Raw genomic sequence first — 22500 nt, forward strand, 5'->3', positions numbered from 1 at the left:
GCAACCACGCTGAATCACCATAGCAACCATCTCACATACAAACACGGACCCCTCGGTAACCGGCCAGGTTCACTGCCAACAGTCAGCCGTGACTTCATGACTGTGACATCACCCAAAACACCCTGGTAACCACCTCCTGTTTCCATAGTGACCACCGGGAGGTGCCCTTGTTGTGTTTTGTTGTATTTCCCCACAAATTTAACGGAGGATGGCGTGTGACCACGTTAGCGTCTGAAAGTCGTCCGTCACCTTCGATGCAGGTGACACGTGACAAACACTGTGAGCTCGTCAGTCGGCACGTCTCTGTGATTTCAGTGTAAGAGCCAGACGCCAAAAGCTGCCTTTTAACATCCGTATGAATCGCCACTGGACGGCGTCGGCCGTACAGAACCGTTCACCGCGTTATTACACGCCGCCAGATGGCCGGACCGCAACTTTCACAGCTACACGATCAGAGTGGTACTGCACTGAAAATGTTACATGGGTATGTAGGTATAATCGTGTTCTTTGTGTACTCACAGTAAAAGTACCTAATGCAGAAAAAAACTGAACAAACAAGCCCTTAAAAACCTTACAGTTATTAAGAAAACAAAACAAGTAAAACATCTGAAACTTATTAAAAAAAAACAAAAACACCCAAAACTCAAAAACTAAAAAAACTAAACTAAACAATCAAAAAAGAAACCCACTCAAAATATATTCCTAATAAAAAAGAAAAAAAGAACCCCAAACTAAAAAATGTTAAAACATAAAAATGAAAGAAAAAAAGACCCTGAAACTTAAAATTATAAAAAAATATAAATTTCACCCCAAATGATTTATTTAACACCATATCTGATTAACTCGTAATGAAATCTTCACATGTAAAGTCATTAAAACTGTCAAATACACAAAAGACAAATACTTCCCTCTGAAACGTTGTGCAGTAAAAATATGAAGTGGCATGCAAAGAAAATACTCAAGGAAAGTGCAAGTACCTGAAAGCTGTACTCTAAGCATTTGAGTATATGTACTCAGTTACATTCAGGACTGTGTGTGACACAAGAGACAGAGACACATAGAGACAGAGACAGACACAGACAGAGACATTCTTAGTATCACAGAGCATTAAGTGAACTGTCCCTCTGCTGTAATCTGTTAAAGAGGTGTGTGTGTGTGTGTGTGTGTGTGTGTGTGTGTGCGCGCGCGCGCGCATGTGTGTGCGTGTGTGTATGTGTATGTGTGCGTGTGTGTATGTGTGCCTGTGTGTCGGTATCTCACTTTGTTGTTTTTCAGTTTGTGAGACAGGAAATCCTCAGAAATTAAAATGAACATTATGTCATTTTGGTAACTCTGAGTGTATGAAGCATTATAATTCATTATGAAAGTCCTCATTATGCATTATAGACGTGGTGTTCATACACACACACACACACACACACATACATATAATGCTTCATACCTACACTCATATCTGTCTGTCCATATTATACTATATATAATGAGTGTAGGTATGAAGCACTTTAATTCACATCATGCATTGTAGATGTGGTCTCCGGTGTGATACCTCACGCTTTATACCTGCTGATTTTATCTCTTACAGTCATAAAAAGCCCCTTGGTCACTTCTCGCAGTATGTAACCTGTACAAGACATGGTAAAGTGCTGGACTTATGCTATGGCACCTTAAAAGGGGCATTTAAATCCTTTGCAATGGCGCCACGAGGCCCCGCTGACCATAACTGTGACGGACAGAGAGGTTGCCATGAGGACAGAGAGGTTGCTATGAGGACAGAGAGGTTGCTATGAGGACAGAGAGGTTGCCATGAGGACAGAGAGGTTGCCTTACGGACAGAGAGGTTGCTATGAGGACAGAGAGGTTGCTATGAGGACAGAGAGGTTGCTATGAGGACAGAGAGGTTGCCATGAGGACAGAGAGGTTGCCTTACGGACAGAGAGGTTGCCTTACGGACAGAGAGGTTGCTATGAGGACAGAGAGGTTGCCATGCGGACAAAGAGGTTGCCATGCGGACAGAGGTTGCCATGAGGACAGAGAGGTTGCCATGAGGACAGAGAGGTTGCTATGAGGACAGAGAGGTTGCCATGCGGACAGAGAGGTTGCCATGAGGACAGAGAGGTTGCCTTACGGACAGAGAGGTTGCCTTACGGACAGAGAGGTTGCTATGAGGACAGAGAGGTTGCCATGCGGACAAAGAGGTTGCCATGCGGACAGAGGTTGCCATGAGGACAGAGAGGTTGCTATGAGGACAGAGAGGTTGCCATGCGGACAGAGAGGTTGCCATGCGGACAGAGAGGTTGCCATGAGGACAGAGAGGTTGCCATGCGGACAGAGAGGTTGCCATGAGGACAGAGAGGTTGCCATGCGGACAGAGGGCGCCGTTCGTGAGCTGAATGGCTGCTATCATACCGATGTTTTTAAAGATAATCGTACTGATTCAGATGAGCTGACGGATGTTGTATCAGGATATATTACCCCCAAAAAGACAGTTACAATATACCCCAACAATAAATGCTGAGTTAGTAAATCCCTCGAGAATATTATAAATCAGAAAAAGCTAGCTTTGCACCAAGAGGACATCAAGGAGGCTCAAAGGCTGGTGAAAAAGGAAATTAAGCTGGCCAGAATGAAAGTTAAAGGGACAGTGGAGGATTAACTTCAGAGTGGTCTCTCTTGCTGTGCCTGGAGAGGAATTAAATCTATGGTGGGAGTCCAGGGCAGGGAAAGGGGCCTTTTTAATCCCGACAAGTCTGACTCTGTCCCGGCAGATGACTTAAACCAATTTTATGTGAGATTTGATTCACATAATTTCTCAGATAAATTGGCTGAATTCAGGGTTGCTTGAGAGGGCAGTCAGATCCTTACTGATGAACTTGAGGTCACGAGAATACTTGAACATACAAATGGCAGAAAAAATCAGAGGTCTGACTGCATCAGTGGGTGACGACTTAAAATCTGTGCTCCATTTTTAAGTGGCATTTTCACTTTTATTGTCCAGCTCTCTTTATCTCAAAAACAAGTCCCTTCATTCAGGAAAGAATCCACTGTTGTGCCAGTGGTTAAGGTCCCGTCACCAAAAATGCTGAATGATGATCGCCCAGTGGCGCCTACCTCTTGAGTTATGAAAGCATCTGTACGCCTCATGAAGCGAAGCCCGCTGACTACGACACAAAGTGTAAGTGACCCTCTTCAGTTGGCTGATCAGCAGCAGAAGGGAGGATGCCATTGCAACGCTGCTCCGTCTGGTTGTTGGACACCTTGAGGGAGTGAGGAGCCATGCTCGCTTACGTTTCATCGATTTCTCGTCAGCTTTTAACCGTACGCAGCCGCACAGTCCAGCCAGCAGGCTTTGGAGAATACCTGGCTTTGATTTTGGCGCTACATGTTGGTTGGTTGACTTCCGGTCTATGAGGTCGCAGACAACGCGTGTCAAAGACACTCGGTCTGGGGCTCTGACATGCTCTACAGGGTCACCCCAAGGGCGTGTCCCGTCCCCTTTATTATTTGTGCCGGACAATAACGACTGTCAGAGTACGGTTGAGTCGAGTTTCATCGTTAGCAGATGATTTGTTGGTCGTCAGCCTCCTGTAAGACCACGAGCTGGAGCACGGTCCAGTTTCGGACAATCATTCAATGGTGCAACAACTCGTGCTTGCAGCTTCATGTCTACTTTCATAAATGGCACAGCTGTGGAGACAGTGAGCCAATAGAAGTTTTTGGCACCATCTTGGATGACAAACTGACTTTTGAGGCCAACACTGACTACATCTGCAGAAAGGCCAATCAGAGACGGCTCTTTCTGAGGAAATTACGGGATTTTATTGTTGACAGTTTGCTTTTAATGAAGTTTTATTCATCATTTATTGAGTCAGTTTTATCTTTTGCAGTGATTTGTTGGTTTCGGCAACCTCAGCATGGTCTATAAAATGAGGCTTGGACGCATTGTTAAACTGCCAGAAAATCAATGGCACTAACTTGCCACTAACTTCAAAGTCAGAGCCATGAAGAGGGCAAAGGTCATGTTAGCTGACCCACATCACCCTCTCCATGCAGAGTTTCAGCTTCTGCCATCAGGGAGGAGATATACTTTCTCTGAGAGGGCAAAACCCAACATCTCAGAACATCGGGTTCGACTGCGTTTTTAAACAGGTTTTAGGCCCTGATGTCCTTGTGCGGTACAGTTGATGATGAACCTTCAGTGTTTTATATTCATCACAACTGTCTCTGATGACATCTGCTGTACGTTATTAGACGTATTTATGGTGTTATTGGTCGTATTTTGTTATGCTGTGAATTGGTTGTGTTGACTGCTGTTGCAGACATTATTGCCCCACGGGGACAATAAAGACATTTTCTTCTAAATACAAAGTACATACAAAGTTGACGCAATTTGTGACACCTCCTGTTGACTCCTCCTTCTCCTCTCTCTCTCTCCTTCCCAGCTCACAGCCTCTCCTCCCCTCCCCCTGCGCCTCCTTCTCTCCCCCGTCAGCAGGAGGTGAATGTTTTTCGTCTGGAGACGTATCTGACGGAGCCCAGGCGTCCAGAGACCAGGAGGCTGCGCTCCTTCTCCTCCCCTCCTGACACTGGACAGTGCTCCCCCTCCTCCTGCTTCCAGCTGGCTCCTCCTCCTCCTGTCGGCAGGCTGGTGAGTTTGGCGTCCTCCGTGTCCGTCTGCAGTATTATGAAACATAATTAAATAATATTAAACATAATTAAACATGATCCACATTCTTAACAACAATAACAATAATGATAATAATAACCATAATAATAGTTAAAGCTGCAAGCAGCGATGAACGTGTCCTCGCACCCCCATGTATGTCGGAGAACTGGTGGCACTCCAACTAAACCGTCAAACATCTCTGTGAAAGTCAGATAATATACGCAAAGAGTTTGGACCCTGGAGTGACCTACTTCACATGGTGTAGTACTTCCTGCTGCCACTAGGCGGGAGCGGAGGGGAGACAAATTCCACGTCATCTTTGTGAACATCATTTGTTGTCCAAACCATGTAAATATCATGTGAATCCAATGATAATAGGCCCTTAAGGCTTACTTCCTGTTGCCAGTAGGTGGCGCTATCATGACTACTGAATACTGTCACACAGATGTGTTCAGGGCGGGACTCCAATAAAACCTATGAGGTTTCAGGCAGATCAGACTATGTACACCAAAGTTACAACAATTTCCTGTTGTATGGCGAGACATCAAAATTGTACGCCACATAACAGGAAAACCGTAACACTTTTGCGCAGACCTGTGATAACTTTTCATCACCAAGGGGTTGAGAATGGACACACCAATTCTCAAGTCGATCAGATTAATCCTGTATAAGATGGCAAAAGTGTGAGGCCCAAAGTCGTTAAAATTCAGCACAAAATTCAAAATGGCTGACTTCCTGTTGGGTTTGGAGGGTGGGTCCAAGAGGCTTTTTTGTGCGTCTGGGCATGATACATACGTGTGCCGCATTTTGTATTTGTAGATAAAACCAGCCATTGGGGCTACATGTTCCGGGGCGCTGTGGAGCCTTTTGTCATAACCATTTCTGAAATCACCAAAATACAAACTTTTACGGCAGTCCAGACGAGCGTACCGAGAATCATGAGTTTTTGAGCATGTTTAGATCTCCAAAAATGCGATTCATTCAAGAGAAAAATAGTAATAATTCCTTGCTTTCCAAGAGGGTCCTCGAACGGCTCGGTGCTCGGGCCCTAATAATAATAATCATGGATGGATCTGAACCTTTGTGACGAGGTTTGGTTTATTAATTACTGATCGGTCTGTTCATGTGTTGACTCAGCAGAAACATCATCTTTCAGCTGATGCGCTCAGAAGCGACGGAGCTTCGGCTCTGATCGGCTGTTTCCGCTCACGCTTGGCGCTGTGTTGCTCTCACGGTGAAGCAGCCTTAAAAGTACACAGGAAACGAGAACGGGACCGGAAACGATGCTTTCAAAATAAGACGGTCATCACGAAAATGGAAAAGAAAGGAAAATATCCATTTTTTTTGTATTGTTAATTGTTTTTCTTCAAAATCATGAAAACAAATTAAAATTTAATGATGCAGATGCCAATGCCAATGATTAAAAATGAATTAATAAGGGGAAAAAGTCAAACATTTTTGAAGGGAAAAAAAAGAAATCGCCAATTTTTAAAAATAAAATGATAAAATGTCGATTTAATAATATTCATAATCATCATTATAAAATATTAAATTCAAAATTAAAATGTAAAATTATGTTACCATATGTATATATAGAGAGAGAGAGACGATTAATTTTGCTTGTAAGTTTTACTAATTCATTGCTACTTTTTGGGACATTTCTTGTGAAGTTGCTCATTGCCTTTTACTGATGTTGCTGAAAGGAATCAGGCCATTTTGCTCGGGTCTAAAAAGGGTTAATCGACTAATCGCTGCAGCTTTAAAAGCGTTTTGATGGCGCCCTGTTTACAGGCTTTTGTTATGAAGGGACTGAACGGAAGTGCGCGGTGTTACCTTCGTCAGCTTGTTAGCTGCTCCGGTGCTCCGGTGATCGCGGCTGCTGTTTGCACCTGACAGCGGCGGGTCGCACCGGGAAAGCAGGGCCCCTCGGCCGGACTCAGACGGGACATGCACCCGTGAGCGGAGTGCGGCTCCCGGCGGAGGAGAAGCTGAAGCGGCGCTGGTTGCTCGGCGGCGGGCCGGTAGGTGCTAGCTAACCGCGCATCTCAGCAGGGCCGAAACCCGCGAAAAAAACACCGATTTAACACAAAAACCGCTCCGGTGACATCATACTGACAGCCAGCACGACGTCACCAGGTTTTATCAGTGATTGACTGTAAACGCGATGATCGGCTGCTGTCACCGATCAATAAACATTATCGATCAGTCAATACGACCGAAACCTGATGACCAAGTGATGCATAACAACAGTGTCCTCTAAAGACAGACAGACAGACAGTGTCAGGTGTCCCTCTTGTCCTGCAGCTTTATCATATATTTTTTTTGTGTAAAATCTTTTGATTTGAAAAAATGTGGTTAAATAAAATTATAAATCTTCATTTATGTTTACTTTTTATCATTAAGTTTACTTAAAGTTTAGTTCTTTTAACTAAATTAATTTAAATCAAAGTTTTTGTAGGTTGAACGAAATGAATCAGGTGAGTAAACGCAGTTTCCTGATGCTGTTTATCTGCCCTGTGATAACTGAACCCAGAACAGATGAATATTAATAATATTTTTTTATTTACTTTACATGTTCACGTCAGTCAGTTTCCAGAATTATTGTGATAATGATCATCCTCTCAGTTTGGAGGAAAACATGTCCCAGCAGTTTGTGGAGCTCAGATAGATTTTTATTGTATTTAATATTATTTTTTTATTCCCTAAAATGTTCATCTGTTAATCAGCTGGATTGTCTCTATTCCACATCTGTCAATCACACGTTTCACCCATCCATCACAAAACAAAAAAAAGCCTCAAACTATAACTCATCAACAAGCTCATTCTGTTTCTGGGGTTAAAAACATTATTTATTTATTTACTTATTATTAATATTATTATTGTTATTTTAAGAAAGTGGGGTTGGAAGGCTTGCTTCCTTTAAATATTTTTTATGTATTAATTTATTATTATTATTATTATTGTTATTTTTAAGACAATGGAAAAAATATCTGAAAAATATTTTTCTAATTGTTTGAGGTTGTGAATTCATGTGGGCTGTTTTCTGAAACACAGGGAGTCTAGTTAAAAATAGATAAAAGCCGATCAAAATATTTAAATTCATATTTATTTCATATAAATAAATCCATGGCAATCATTTTTATTTCCTGATGATGATATTTTATTGTTGTATTAATTATTTGATTTTGATTGTTGGTTTGTGCAGTTTGGGTGCAGATAGAAGCAGAGATACCTCAGTGTGGCTGAAACGTAAAGGCTGTGACTGACTCTCTATTTGTGTGTGTGTGTGTGTGTGTGTGCGTGTGCGTGCCTGCGTGTTTTTGTGCATGTGTGTTTGTGTTGGCGCTGGCAGGTGGAGGCTGCAGACGGCATGTCGGAGCAGCTGGACCCCGATGACGCTGGTAAGACTCCAAACTGCTGAATCTGTAAACTGGCTGCTTCACCTCAGTAATGTCCTCACACACTCACAGACAAAGATGACCATACAGGGACTTTGTAGGGGACTACTTTCAGTGGTGGAGTAATGTGTCAGCAGGACTGTGTGTGTGCGAGTCTAAATGGACGACAGTGTGTGTGTGTGTGTGTGTGTGTGTGTGTGTGTGTGTGTGTGTGTGTGTGTGTGTTCAGGGTAAAAACTGTGTTTCTGGACAACACTGATGGTGATGGCAATGATGATGATGATGATGATGATGGTGATGATGATGATGATGTTGGTGATGGTGATGATGATGATGATGATGATGATGGTGACAGTGATGATGATGATGATGATGGTGATGATGATGATGATGTTGGTGATGGTGATGATGATGATGATGATGATGATGATGACAGTGATGATGATGATGTTGGTGATGGTGGTGATGATGATGATGATGATGATGATGACAGTGATGATCATGGTGATGATGATGACGCTGGTGATGGTGAAGATGAAGATGGTGATAGTGTCATGTTTCCTGTGCAGTGGTGGAGGAGTCAGAGAGAGATATCTACATGCGCTTCATGAAGTGTCACAAGTGTTATGACATCATCCCCACGAGCTCCAAACTGGTGGTGTTTGACACCACGCTGCAGGTGAGACACTTGGGGACGCTGATGGACACTGGGGGACATGTGCAGTGTGGATTATGCTACTTGTATGTCTCTTACATTAAATAAACTTTGAAATCAAATATATTAAATTATATAAATACACACACACACACACTTATATATAGATATATATATATACATATGTACATATATATATATATATATACATATGTACATATATATATATATATATATATATATATATATGTACATATATATATTACCTCTCCTCATCAAACTTGTGAAGATAATTGAAAATAAATTAAATGTAATTGTTGTTTCTGTGTTTCAGGTGAAGAAAGCGTTTTTTGCTCTGGTGGCAAACGGAGTGAGAGCTGCTCCGCTGTGGGAGACCAAGAAACAGAGCTTTGTGGGTAAGACTGTGTGTGTGTGCGTGCGTGCGTGCGTGCGTGCGTGCGTGCGTGCGTGTGTGCATGCATGTGCTATATATAGCTGTGCTCTCTTTGTCTTTGTGAATATTCTAACAGCCATTCTGTGTGTGTGTGTGTGTGTGTGTGTGTGTGTGTGTGTGCGTGCGTGCGTGCGTGCGTGCGTGCGTGCGTGCGTGTGTGTGTGTGTTTTACAGGAATGTTGACCATCACTGACTTTATCAACATCCTGACCAGATACTATAAATCCCCCATGGTAACACACACACACACACACACACACACACACACGCGTTTCTCGGCAGTTTTCGGGGCGTTTTGATTAGTTTGAATGTGAAGAATCAGCTCTCGATCAGATCAGTGTCTCACAGCAGAATGTCCACCGGCAGGACGCTGATGCAAAGAAACAAAAGACAGGTGTCTCTCAACTTCTCCATGTTCTGACATGATAGAGGACATGTTAGTGCACGTTAGTCAGAGCGTGCACAGCTGCAGTCTTGTGTAATATTTATGTTCAGTCGGCATAGAAACAGCTCAGAGGAACTATTAAAATATATTCAGATTTATACGTTTATAAATGAAACACGTGGAGGGACACGTGTGTCGTTGTGATTGTCTGTGTCCTCTTGACCGTCCCCTGACTGTCCTCTGTGTCTCCGTCAGGTCCAGATCTACGAGCTGGAGGAACATAAGATCGAGACGTGGAGAGGTACTGACTCTAAACTGATCAGTGATCCATCAGTGATCAGCTGTGTGTCCTCTGATCAGTCAGTGTGTCCTCTGATCAGTCAGTGTGTCCTCTGATCAGCTGTGTGTCCTCTGATCAGCTGTGTCTTTTCTGACAGAGTTGTACCTGCAGGAGACCTTCAAACCTCTGGTCCACATCTCACCTGACGCCAGGTACACACCTGTCCGTCTGTCTCTGTCTCTCCGTCTGTCTGTGTAAATAGTTGATCAGCTGTTGAAGGAGACAGGAGGACAGGGAGAGAAACGTGATCCAGACAGTGTTGAAGAAATACTCCTGTCCTCTGTTCCCCTCTGTCTGTCTCCTGTCCTCTGTCCCGCAGTATATTTGACGCCGTGTACTCGCTGATCAAGAATAAGATCCATCGACTTCCTGTCATTGATCCGGTGAGCGGGAACGCCCTCTACATCCTGACCCACAAGAGGATCCTCAAGTTCCTGCAGCTCTTTGTGAGTCCCCCTGTCCCCCAGCAGGACATCTGTCTCTCCACTGCAGGGCATTTTTAAAGAAAACGCCCTCATGTTCTCTTTTAAAGAACGGCATTAAAATCAATCCAACACGCAGCCGGTTAAAGGTGTCTGTCCCCCCCAGAGCTGAGACATGAACTGACCTGCCTCCCCCTCTCTGCACCCCCACCTCATAAATAACTAACAGTCCCTAAATCATATTTAAGTATCCAGTTCTGACCCTGTTCTCTTCTGAATTCAGTATTTTACTGTAATATATATTTAAGAAGCTGTTGAGACTCGAGGGTCTTCGGTCTTTTTCATTTGACTCCGAGTTTTACCGAGTTTGTACTTTTACTGAAGGAACTTCACATTCACTGCAGGTGTGTGTGTGTGTGTGTGTGTGTGTGTGTGTGTGTGTGTGTGTGTGTGTGTGTGTGTGTGTGTGTCAGGTGTGTGAGATGCCCATGCCAGCATTCATGAAGCAGTCTCTGGAGGAGTTGACGGTGGGGACGTACGCCAACATCGCCTACATCCACCCCGACACGCCGCTCATCACCGCGCTGTCCGTCTTCACGCACCGCCGTGTCTCCGCACTGCCCGTCGTCGACCACAACGGTAACCGTGGGCAACAGCACAGTCAGTGACATCGTGCAGGTAGCTGCGCTGTGGCTGGATGATGATGATGATGGTGATGGTGTGCTGTGTTTGCAGGTCGAGTCGTGGACATCTATTCCAAAGTTGACGTCATTGTGAGTAACTGTGAGACACATGTTGCCTTCACTGTTGGAGGGAATGCAGGAAATCTGACTGTTGTCCGTCTGTGCAGAACCTGGCGGCTGAAAAGACGTACAACAACCTGGACGTGACGGTCACCCAGGCGCTCAGACACAGGTCCCAGTACTTCGAAGGAGTCATGAAGTGCAACAAACTGGAAACGCTCGAGACCATCGTGGACCGCATCGTCAAGGCAGAGGTCAGTGAACGCATCTCGTGTTACATCTGCTTGACATGTTCCAGATCATAGAACATGTTAGTCCTATAAATATAACACGATAATCAGCTGCTCTGTGCGTACGTGTGTGTGTGTGTGTGTGTGTGTGTGTGTGTGTGTGTGTGTGTGTGTGTGTGTGTGTGTGTGTGTGTGTGCAGGTTCACAGGCTGGTCGTTGTTGATGAAGAGTCTCGAATCGTTGGTATCGTCTCTCTCTCTGACATCCTGCAGGCACTGGTCCTGACCCCCGCAGGTAAACGTCATCATTACCTCTATTATTATTGTTGTTGTTGTTGTTGTTTTTGTTATTGTTATTATTGTCGTTGTATTTGTTGTTGTTATTATCGTGTGTGTGTGTGTGTGTGTGTGTGTGTGTGTGTGTGTGTGTGTGTGTGTGTGTGTGTGTGTGTGTGTGTCTCTGTGTCTGTGTCTGTGTCTGTGTCTGTGTTGCAGGTCTGGGGAGGAAGGAGTCTCTGCCCTGTCAGCCCACAGCTTTGGACTCAACAGATCCAGAGACAGGAGGTAAGCCTGGACTGAACCAGGACCAGCATAAGGACCAGGAGCAGGACCAGGCACTGGAGAAGAGAACAGAGACACCCCAGCAGGAGGAGCAGCAGGAGGAGCAGGAGCAGGAGCAGGAGCAGCAGCAGGAGCAGCAGCAGGAGGAGGAGCAGCAGGAGCAGGAGCAGCAGCAGGAGGAGGAGCAGCAGCAGCAGCAGGAGGAGGAGCAGCAGCAGGAGCAGGGTAATGGAACAGAGACAGAAACAGGATGCGAGGACACTGACACTACTGAGACCTGCCAGCAGGGGGACACAGAGAGACAGACAGAGAGAGACACAGAGAGACAGACAGGGGAGGAGGCAACAGTAACAGAGACAGACAGAGGAGAGGAGGAGGAGACTGAAGGAAAAATGAGGGAAGAGTGTGAGATAAAAGAGGAGGAAGGAGAGGAAGTGGATGAAGAAGCAGACAAAAAGGTAGAGGAAGGAGAAAAAGAGGAGGATAAAGGAGATAACGAAGAGGAGGAGGGAAAGAAAGAGGAGGAGGAAGCAGAGGCGGGTGGAGGAGGGGAGGAAGAGGAGGTGAAGGAAGGAGGAGCAGAGGAGATCCGAGGAGGGGAGGAGGGGGAGGTAGCGTGATATCAACAAGCGGAGCCGCCCACCACAGAAGAAGAGGGACTGCAAGGGGCGGGGTCTGGTTTGTATTGGCTGTGGGTTGGAGGGCTGTGGTTGGATAGCTGCTGTGGAGGTGGGCGGGTTCTGTGCAGGAGCCAATCGGGGATCTTTTATCATTTGCTGACATCAGAGCGGTCGTTGAAACTGTAGACAGCATACCGGCACTGTGGACACGCAACATGACAGCGTTATGGCTGCTGATATTTCATCTGCTGCACAATAATGATAATAATGATAGTAATAATAATGATAATAATGATAATGATAATAATAATAGTAATAATAATGATAATGATAATAATGATAGTAATAATAATGATAATAATGATAATGATAATAATAATAGTAATAATAATGATAATGATAATAATGATAGTAATAATAATGATAATGATAATGATAATAATGATAATGAGGATAATAATAATAATAATAATGATAATGATAATCAGGGCTGTCAGCTGACGCGTTCATCGCCATGTGATCACAGTCTGTCGATTTGTTTTTCATCGCCTGCAGACGTTCCCGTCTTAAAGAGGCCGTACCGCACTGAGTGTTAAAGCTGCAGTGATGATCCCGGTATCACCCGAAACTAGAAGACCTGAGGAGTCCATCAGGCCTAACCGGGTCATGCTCGCCTCTCAGGAACAAGGCAGAATATTCTTCATCTTTTTTCCTTTAAAAATCACCAAAAACAATGTAAACAAAAGAATTGCCCAAAATAATCAATAACCAAAATATTTTCTTTAAGAATTGCCAAAACGTTTTTTGTTTTTTTTGTCTTTGAAAAAAAAAAAGATTGCTAAAATTGGTTAAAGAAAAAAAAAGGTCTATTTTTCTTTTCTTTGAAAATTGCCAAAAACTGGGGAACTCTGACGGTCCCACGGTGTGTTTTTCTCCATCGCTTTACTTTGTCAGTCTGGACTTTAAAATAATGGAAGTGAAAACAAACGGATGGTTGACAGCCGTGTTTATGACGCTGACCGAGAGTAACTGTGACGAGTCACGGTTAGTTTTTGTTGTCATGTTGGCAGAAATGGGCCTCCGTACGCTGTCCTGCCTCGGCTGTTTGTGTCCTGCCGCTGCCTCACAGCAGATGTCATGTGACATGTGAGCATCATGCTCCCGACACATGAGGAGCAGTGCCGGCGTGAACCACCAGGTGGCACCAAAAAAACCCAAACGCCACCTGGTTTGTGGTGCGATCGATCCGCCTGATCGGAAGAGTTAAAAACTGAACCACGAGCCGTGAAAATGACTTTAGTCACAGAGGAAGACTCGACTCATCACCTGTCTTTTCAACGACCGTCCTGATGACCCCGTCTGTGATGTCACAAAGGGGCGGGTCAATCATGTTGTCATGGTGCCTTTTGTGGTAGCTGCTGGCTCTGATTGGTCGAGTTTAAAATCAATAAATCACTCTTAATCTTAGTTTTATCACTGGAGGATTATTTATCTGCTGTAGCTGAGACGACAATGATTCTCAAATAAAATATTAATATTAATAATAGAAAAATATTACTCTCTCTTTATGTAAAGATTGTATTGTTTTATAGAGAAACCAACTTAAATCAAAAGTCTGTTTTATGTCAAATTTTTAATGAAAAAAAAAAGATTTTATTGTTAAATTATTCTAGTTTCTAGTTGTATTGTACGGAAGCCTGGAGCGGCCCTGCTTGCATTTTTTTTTTATTATGCTGCTATCTTGAAACAATGACCAGTTTTTAGACCTTTGATATCAAATTGATTTGATTTCTGTGGAAAACGGGGGAAAAAAGCAATGAGCAACTTGGCAAAAAATGTTCTGCAAAGGGCAACAAATTAGTAGATTTGGCAAATTATTTTTGAAGAAGCTCAGGAAAAATATCCCAAAAAACTATGTTTGTAATCATGTCAATTATATATTTTTAATTATTTTACAGAATTTTCATTATTTTTAAGCGCTTTTTGACGCTTTATTTCCTTGTTTTTGTTTTAATTTGTTTTTTGTATTTTTTCTTCAGGTCATTGTTTTGTACTTTTTAAAAATGAGACATCAGGTCTCAAACAGAGACGTCTGCTTCACGCCCTGACGTCAAGAGGAAAAAAATTGTCCAATTAAAAAAAAAAATCACAATGTTTTTCTCTAGTCACCAAATATTTTTACAGGAAAAAAGAAAACCATCAAAAATTTGTAAAAAAAAGAAAAAAAAACAAATATTAAAAGTATTCGTTTAAAGAAAAAAATCCTCTCTTGAAAATCGCCAAAAATTTAAAGGAAAAAAATTGGCTCATACTGTCGAAGGCATGTTTTTCCTTAAAAATTGGCGGTAAAATAAATTCAAAATCCAGCCACTGAAAGTTCTCTGCCCCGCCCCTAAAGCCAAAATAAAAACAAGAGTCCCTCGACAGATCTGATGTGGATAAGACTGGATCTTGAAGTCTGGAGTCTCCCGTTCTCGTTTTGGTGTAATTTAAACCTTAATTTTTTGGAGATAATGACATCATGGTCTTGTGAGCTTGAGATAACAGCGTTAAAAAAAACAACTGCAAGCACGGCTGCGTCCCGGGGCGGCCTCACGTGTGTCACTCACTAAGAGGCCGCGGGGGGCACCAGCTGATTGATTTCAGTGAGATCTCAGAAATCTCTGAGGTCCCAAAGTTCTGGGATGTCTTTGAGTTCTCCGAGGTCTCAGAAGTCTTAGAACTCTCAGAGGTCTTCGAGGTCTCCTAGGTCTTTTATGTCTCAGAGGACTCTGAGATTTCAGAGGTATCCGAGGTCTCGCAGGTCTCGCAGGTCTCGCAGGTCTCACTGGTCTCGCAGGTCTCGCAGATCTCAGAGGCCTCGCAGGTCTAGCAGGTCTCGTGAGTCGAACAGATCTCAGAGGTCTCGCAGGTCTCTTGAGTCGAACAGGTCTCAGAGGTCTCGCAGGTCTCACAGGTCTCACAGGTCTCGTGAGTCGAACAGCTCTCTGAGGTATTGCAGGTCTAATGAGTTGAACAGGTCTCTGAGGTCTCGCAGGTCTCGTGAGTCGAACAGGTCTCAGAGGCCTCGCACGTCTCGTGAGTCGAACAGGTCTCAGAGGTCTCGCAGGTATCTTGAGTCGAACAGGTCTCAGAGGTCTCGCAGGTCTCACAGGTCTCGTGAGTCTAATAGGTCTCTGAGGTCTTGCAGGTCTCAGAGGTTGGTGTGAGGGTGCAGTGGCATGTTTCCAGACTGAAGGGTGTCCGTTGTGAATCCGAAGAGTGTTTTTATAAATGTTCACTGGATGTTTCTGTTGTTGATGAATAAATTTTGTGATCTTTATCTTTCAGTCCTCGTGTTTTGGATTTACTTTGCGTTACGGCGGCTGACCGGACGAAGCGCCATCTCATCGCCACAGACGCATCAAAACCAGAACGACGTTGAGTGTCCTGGACCTGATCTAAAAAGTGCTGAAAATCATTTTAAACCACATAAAATAACGTGCCGAGACACGCCATAGCAACGGATTATGCAAAAACAGCAAAAAACAACATTAAATGGCATAAAAAAATAAAATAAATAAAAAATCGCAAAAATCCACCAAAAATGCAAGGCTATAGTAAGGCAAAAATGTCAAAAAATGACATTTTCAAAAAACTGCTGAAAACCATTTTAAACCACTTAAAATAAGGTACTTTTATTGAACTGATGTTTGATTATTGATTTGGTTTTTTGTCTTTTAGTGTATGTTGGTATTTTAGCTTTTTGGATGCTTTTCAAATTGAATTCATTATTAGAGTTTTGTTTTATTTTATTATTTTCGATATAGTCATTTCTTTCAAAATTTTATTTATTTTATACATATTGGAGTTGTTGATTTGTACATTTCGTGATGTGTTCATGAAAATTCAATGAAACACTAATTATAAAATAACATTTGAGTTAAACTCGGCCAACAGAGGGCGCTGTGTGAGATTAGATATGTGCGGCCGCAGAATGTTATTAATCAATCAAATCGATGATTGAGTGAAAAACTGTGCCGTTATAACAAATATTCATCAGGAATGAGAGCACATCCAATCGAGGTCTGTAAATCCTCTCCTGACGTAAGATGCTGCGAAATAATTCTGCTTCGATATCGAACAGATTGCAAAAATACGAACAATCAGAGTCTGACAGTTTGCTTCAGGTGGGAGGAGACAGGTAAACTCTGTTTCTCAAAGAAAACCTGCCAGCCAGCACCTTATGTTCACAGAGTCAGTTACCATGGTGACTGACTCAGAGTCAGTTACCATGGTGACTGACTGAGTTTGACTTAACTCTTTCTGGTTAACGGGGTAACGGGGTTTCCCTCCTCTCAGGGTTAACACATTACCCGCTTTCTGGAAAACCTCCCAGTCAAATAAAAATGAAGCATATATTAAAATAATAATAATAATAAGTTTTTTACTTTACGTTCTCATAAATAGACTACAGTCGTTTTATTTTGAAAAGTTTCTAGCGTGATCTGTTTTATTGTGAAAGTGGGGAGCGGAAGTCACGTGGCGGCTTAGCGTTACCCAGCAGCTAGCGGAGCTGTAGTCCGACTGCAGCCGCAGCCCCGCCGGCCGCCGGAGAGCCTTTGAGCCGATGAACGGTGAGTAGAGTCCCGCTGTGAGGCCGAACCGTCGACGTGATGTCCGAACCGGGTCTCCGCGTGCCCGAAAAACCCGCACAGCTCGCGATATCAGCGCGGTCCGCCGCAGAGCTAAGCTAATATTCGCTATCGTACCGACTTCCATTATCGGACACCGTCCTTCGAGCTCCTCCGTGATCTCCGGACATTTACCGACAAAAATCAAACTTTTATCAGCGAGAAATCATTTAACCCCAAACTGTCCGCGTGGAGGCCCAGGCCAGTCGAGTTTTTGTGTGTTTGAGCTGCTGTGTGTCGGTCCGGCTGGTTCTCTGCGGGTTTCTCTGTCTGTCTGTCTGTTTGTTTGTGTGTTTCTCTGTTTGTTTGTTTGTTTGTGTGTTTGTGTGTTTGTGTGTTTGTGTGTTTGTTTGACAGCAGCAGCTCTTCACCGTGTCCGCGTTCATCCCGCAGCCAGCAGCTGACTGCTGTCACTCAGAACCAGCGTCCCTTTAAAATCCGCCCAGTTTAAGGAGAAACTGCCCATCAGACGCCGATCAGCTGATCGATACACCTGATCAGTGACTGCTTCGATTCCGTCACATCTCGTCTTGACTACAGCGTCCAAATCTGTCCGCGTTTCAAACACTGTCTCTTTTTGGGATGACTTAACTCTGAAGGTAACTTCAGCAGGTCAGGGGACTTTAATACACACACACACACACACACACACACTCATATCTCTCAACACAAAATGCGCTGTTTTCAAAATCAGGCTTTAAAATTTTATACAATAATATGATTTTCTACTTTCACCGACTTTATTTTTTTAATCCAACAACATTCTTAATCATAAATATAAAATATTCATTAATATTCAGAATTTTTGTCCCTTGAAATGCCAGGTTTTGGTCTTGACGCCACAATGTTTTTAGATTAAAAAATATAATAATTATTATGATGTTGAGTCTCCTCCTCCTCAGTGTGTGAGTGTAGCTGCTGGCAGTCTGGGATATGTCAGTGTGTGAGTGTAGCTGCTGACAGTCTGGGATATGTCAGTGTGTGAGTGTAGCTGCTGACAGTCTGGGATATGTCAGTGTGTGAGTGTAGCTGCTGACAGTCTGGGATATGTCAGTGTGTGAGTGTAGCTGCTGACAGTCTGGGATATGTCAGTGATCAGCAGCTACATTGACTGTGACAGGTCACCTAGTGGAAATAGCATGTATTTCCTCCATATGCCAAATATGGTCAAAATGACCTCATCAGGTGGAAAATAGTCAAAATGACAAATTCAGAGTCAAAAGCCCAGAATGACACCCAGAAATAATACAAGTCCTGTTTTTCTGCTCTGATGGCTGTGGGATCAAAAATGTCAGTTTGAATGGGTTTCAATGGAGCATTTTTGGACCTGAACAGTCTGAATGTAACTATTTAGTTTCCACAGTGTATTTTAGACTTATTGTAGGAGCTGAGCTGCAAATACACAATCTGGACTACATTTAGGACACATGCATGGACAGAAGTCTTCCTCCGCCTGTGTTTCTGGGAGGTGAAGGTCCACACAGCAGAATGATTGACAGGTCAGCTGACTCGGCTCACCTGCTCAGGTGATACTGATCCTAGATCAGCATGACAGTGTTTCTTCTGTCTCCTCAGCGGGACAGAAAGGGCTCCTTAAATGAAAAGACATCTGATTATTTTCAGAAAGACGATGCAGAACATTAAAGACAGCATGTGACAGCAAGAGAGGAGCGCTGTCAGGAAATAAGCGTGTGAACGCTGCTGTGTGTGAACGCTGCTCATTCTGCAGCTCTCAAACTTTAAACTTTATCAAAAACTGATGGTGATTTCTTCGCTTTCATTTAAAAAATTTATGGCAGCTTTTGAAAAATACGTGTCCTAAAAACCCACCACCTCAGGTTTGGAAGACATGTTTTCTATACGAGTTTTGGTGACGTTTATTTTCCTTTAAGTTTTTTTTTATTTGTTGTGTTTTATGTGTTATGTATTTTTCTCTCTCTGTCCCCTGTCTCTGTCTGGCCTCTCTCTCTCTCTCTCTCTCTCTCTCTCTCTCTCTGTCCCCTGTCTCTCAGTCTCTGTCTGTCCTCTCTCTCTGTCCCCCTGCCCCTGTCTGTCCTCAGCAGTGTGATGTGAGGCCGTCCTCTTGGGGCCACCATGGCCAGCGTCACGCTGAGGTATTTCTGTTATGGTTGTCTTGTTACCTCGGCGACCTGGTCCGTCCTCCTCTTCCTCTACTTCTCTCTGGGGGCGGAGCCCGGCCGTGGCAGGACGCCCCTGCAGCACCGCGGCCAGCCAATCACCAGGGGCCTGGCCGAGCGGAGGGCAGGGCGTCGGCCTCTGCCGGCCAATCAAGGAGCGGAGCTGTCTCCAGAGATGGGTGAGTGTCTGCGGCGTGTTCGGGAAGAATCAGACACTGTAGAGCTGCAGCCATGAAGGGGTTAATCCATCAGCGGAGACATGGACACTGAATCTGTCCTCTCAGGACGGAGACATCGTGTGTCTCCGCAGTGTGATTTTAGACAGCATGCGTCTACCACGGAAACTACAGAGCTTTAACGCAACAGCCTCTAGTGACATCATCATCATCATCATCATAATAATAATAATAATAATAATAATAATAATAACAATAATTGTAACAATAATAATAACAACAATTATAACAATAATAATAATAATAATACACTGGATTTATACAGCGCCTTTCAAGGACTCAAGGTCACTGTGACTCTGCGACTCGATGACTTGGTGACTCGATGACTTGTCTTCTGTCTGCAGGGATGATCTTTAATGAGGCCGACCAGGAGCTGAGGGACACCGGCTACCATCGACACGCCTTCAACGTCCTCATCTCCACCAGACTGGGACATCACCGAGACCTGCCCGACACCAGAGACTCCCAGTAAGGACCAACAGAGACGGCCACGCCGAGACCGTCTCACAGCTCACCTGTCTCACAGCCCGCCTGTCTCACAGCTCACCTGTCTCACAGCTCGCCTGTCTCACAGCCCGCCTGTCTCACAGCCCGCCTGTCTCACAGCTCACCTGTCTCACAGCTCGCCTGTCTCACAACCCGCCTGTCTCACAGCCCGCCTGTCTCACAGCTCACCTGTCTCACAGCCTGCCTGTCTCACAGCTCGCCTGTCTCACAGCTTGCCTGTCTCACAGCTCACCTGTCTCACAGCCTGCCTGTCTCACAGCTCGCCTGTCTCACAGCTCACCTGTCTCACAGCTCGCCTGTCTCTCTCTGCAGGTGTCGGGAGAAGGCGTATCCTCTGGCTCTACCTTCTGCCAGCGTCGTCATCTGTTTCTTTAATGAGGCGTTGTCCGCCCTGCTGAGGACCGTCCACAGCGTGCTGGACAGGACGCCGGCCTACCTGCTGCACGAGATCATCCTGGTGGACGACCACAGCGAGCTGGGTAACAGACTCGTGTCCCTGTGTCTCTCTGTATCTGCGTCAGTCTCTGTGTGTCTGTGTCTATGTCTGTGTCTGTCTGGGTCTCTGTCTCTGTCTGTGTCTCTGTGTCTCTCTGTCTCTGTGTCTCTGTGTCTCTGTCTCTGTCTCTGTCTTTGTCTCTGTCTCTGTGTCTCTGTCCCTCAGATAATATATTAATAATCAAAAAGCAGTTGTGAAGCGACAAAATGAACCGATAGTTTCCACGGAGGATGTTTGGTCTTCAAAACTTGACTCAAAGTCCTGGAAAGTCCTGGAAAGTCCTGGTTAAAATGTGTCTGAACCCTGACACCATGTTTGTGTTTGTGTGTGTGTGTGTGTGTGTGTGTGTGTGTGTGTGTGTGTGTGTGTGTGTGTGTCTTTGTCTTCAGAGGAGCTGAAGGACGACCTGGATCTGTCCCTCAGGGAGGATCTGCAGGACAAAGTCAAACTGGTGAGGAACCAGAGGAGGGAAGGACTCATCAGAGGACGCATGATAGGAGCCTCACACGCCACTGGTATGTCCCACAACCTCACCTGTCCCTGTCCCTGTGGGCGTGTCCCACAACCTCACCTGTCCCTGTCCCTGTGGGCGTGTCCTACAACCTCACCTGTCCCTGTCCCTGTGGGCGTGTCCTACAACCTCACCTGTCCCTGTCCCTGTCCCTGTGGGCGTGTCCCACAACCTCACCTGTCCCTGTCCCTGTGGGCGTGTCCCACAACATCACCTGTCCCTGTCCCTGTGGGCGTGTCCCACAACCTCACCTGTCCCTGTCCCTGTGGGCGTGTCTCACAACCTCACCTGTCCCTGTCCCTTTGGGTGTGTCCTACATCCTCCCCTGTCCCTGTGGGCGTGTCCTACAACCTCACTTGTCCCTGTCCTCCTGTCCTGGTGTCCAGGTGAGGTGCTGGTCTTCCTGGACAGTCACTGTGAGGTGAACGTGGCGTGGCTGCAGCCGCTGCTCGCTCCGATCCTGAAGGACCGCCGCACCGTAGTCTGTCCCGTCATCGACATCATCTCTGCCGACACGCTGTCCTACTCGCCGTCCCCCATCGTCAGGGGCGGCTTCAACTGGGGGCTGCACTTCAAGTGGGACCCCGTCCCTCCCGCCGAGCTCAACGGGCCCGAGGGCGCCGCCGGACCAATCAGGTAACAGCTGACCGACCAGCTGACCAATCAGATAACAGCTGACTGACCAGCTCTCCTCCTTCGCCTCCTCTCTCTCTTCTCTCCTCCTCCTCCTTCACCTCCTCTCTCCTCTCTCTCCTCCTCCTCTCTCTCTTCTCTCCTCCTCCTCCTCCTCCTCCTCTCTCCTCCTTCACCTCCTCTCTCCTCTCTCTCTTCTCTCCTCCTCCTCCTCCTCTCTCCTCCTTCGCCTCCTCTCTCTCCTCCTCCTCTCTCTCTTCTCTCCTCCTCCTCCTTCTCCTCTCACCTCCTCCTCCTCTCTCCTCTCTCTCTTCTCTCCTCCTCCTCCTCCTCTCTCCTCCTTCGCCTCCTCTCTCTCCTCCTCCTCTCTCTCTTCTCTCCTCCTCCTCCTTCTCCTCTCACCTCCTCCTCCTCTCTCCTCCTTCGCCTCCTCTCTCCTCTCTCTCTTCTCTCCTCCTCCTCCTCCTCTCTCCTCCTTCGCCTCCTCTCTCTCCTCCTCCTCTCTCTCTTCTCTCCTCCTCCTCCTTCTCCTCTCACCTCCTCTCTCCTCCTTCGCCTCCTCTCTCCTCTCTCTCTTCTCTCCTCCTCCTCCTCCTCCTCTCTGCACCTCCTCTCTCTCCTTCTCCTCCTCTCTCTCCTCCTCCTCCTTTGCTCCTCCTCAGGTCTCCCACGATGGCCGGCGGTCTGTTCGCCATGAACAGGAAGTACTTTAACGAGCTCGGCCAATACGACGCCGGCATGGACATTTGGGGCGGAGAGAACCTGGAAATCTCCTTCAGGGTGAGCAGCAGCAGATTCCAGGGTCATGGAAAACCTGGAGAGGTCCTGGAGTTTAC

The 22500-nt window shown here is 45.4% G+C and overlaps 2 protein-coding genes across 8 annotated transcripts in view; both read left to right on the forward strand.

The window, feature by feature from the left end:
* LOC121940175 (5'-AMP-activated protein kinase subunit gamma-2-like) overlaps nucleotides 1-16801 on the forward strand; it is a 28961-nt gene extending 12160 nt beyond the window's left edge. For 5 of the 7 annotated variants that reach the window (XM_088072312.1, XM_088072313.1, XM_088072315.1 and 2 more), the window contains 13 exons: nucleotides 4440-4645; nucleotides 8016-8064; nucleotides 8631-8740; nucleotides 9051-9132; nucleotides 9345-9403; nucleotides 9811-9856; nucleotides 9993-10047; nucleotides 10215-10341; nucleotides 10791-10956; nucleotides 11053-11090; nucleotides 11168-11314; nucleotides 11491-11584; nucleotides 11785-15792. In XM_088072312.1, the coding sequence (XP_087928438.1) occupies nucleotides 4440-4645; nucleotides 8016-8064; nucleotides 8631-8740; nucleotides 9051-9132; nucleotides 9345-9403; nucleotides 9811-9856; nucleotides 9993-10047; nucleotides 10215-10341; nucleotides 10791-10956; nucleotides 11053-11090; nucleotides 11168-11314; nucleotides 11491-11584; nucleotides 11785-12470 (1865 nt within the window). In that variant the 3' untranslated portion in view covers nucleotides 12471-15792. The other 2 variants (XM_088072311.1, XM_088072316.1) reach the window with 2 other exon arrangements.
* A 160-nt stretch (nucleotides 16802-16961) lies between these two features.
* Nucleotides 16962-22500, forward strand: part of galnt11 (UDP-N-acetyl-alpha-D-galactosamine:polypeptide N-acetylgalactosaminyltransferase 11 (GalNAc-T11)) — an 8621-nt gene continuing 3082 nt past the window's right edge. The window contains exons 1-7 of the mRNA XM_088072317.1: nucleotides 16962-17086; nucleotides 19156-19460; nucleotides 19862-19985; nucleotides 20337-20503; nucleotides 20910-21035; nucleotides 21418-21667; nucleotides 22327-22444. Of these exons, the coding sequence (XP_087928443.1) occupies nucleotides 19238-19460; nucleotides 19862-19985; nucleotides 20337-20503; nucleotides 20910-21035; nucleotides 21418-21667; nucleotides 22327-22444 (1008 nt within the window). The 5' untranslated portion in view covers nucleotides 16962-17086; nucleotides 19156-19237. The remainder of the gene's footprint in view (nucleotides 17087-19155; nucleotides 19461-19861; nucleotides 19986-20336; nucleotides 20504-20909; nucleotides 21036-21417; nucleotides 21668-22326; nucleotides 22445-22500) is intronic.

This window comes from Plectropomus leopardus, chromosome 21 (genome assembly GCF_026936395.1).
Source record: "Plectropomus leopardus strain MGB_pleo_1.0 chromosome 21, ASM2693639v1, whole genome shotgun sequence".
NCBI classification, from domain to species: domain Eukaryota; kingdom Metazoa; phylum Chordata; class Actinopteri; order Perciformes; family Serranidae; genus Plectropomus; species Plectropomus leopardus.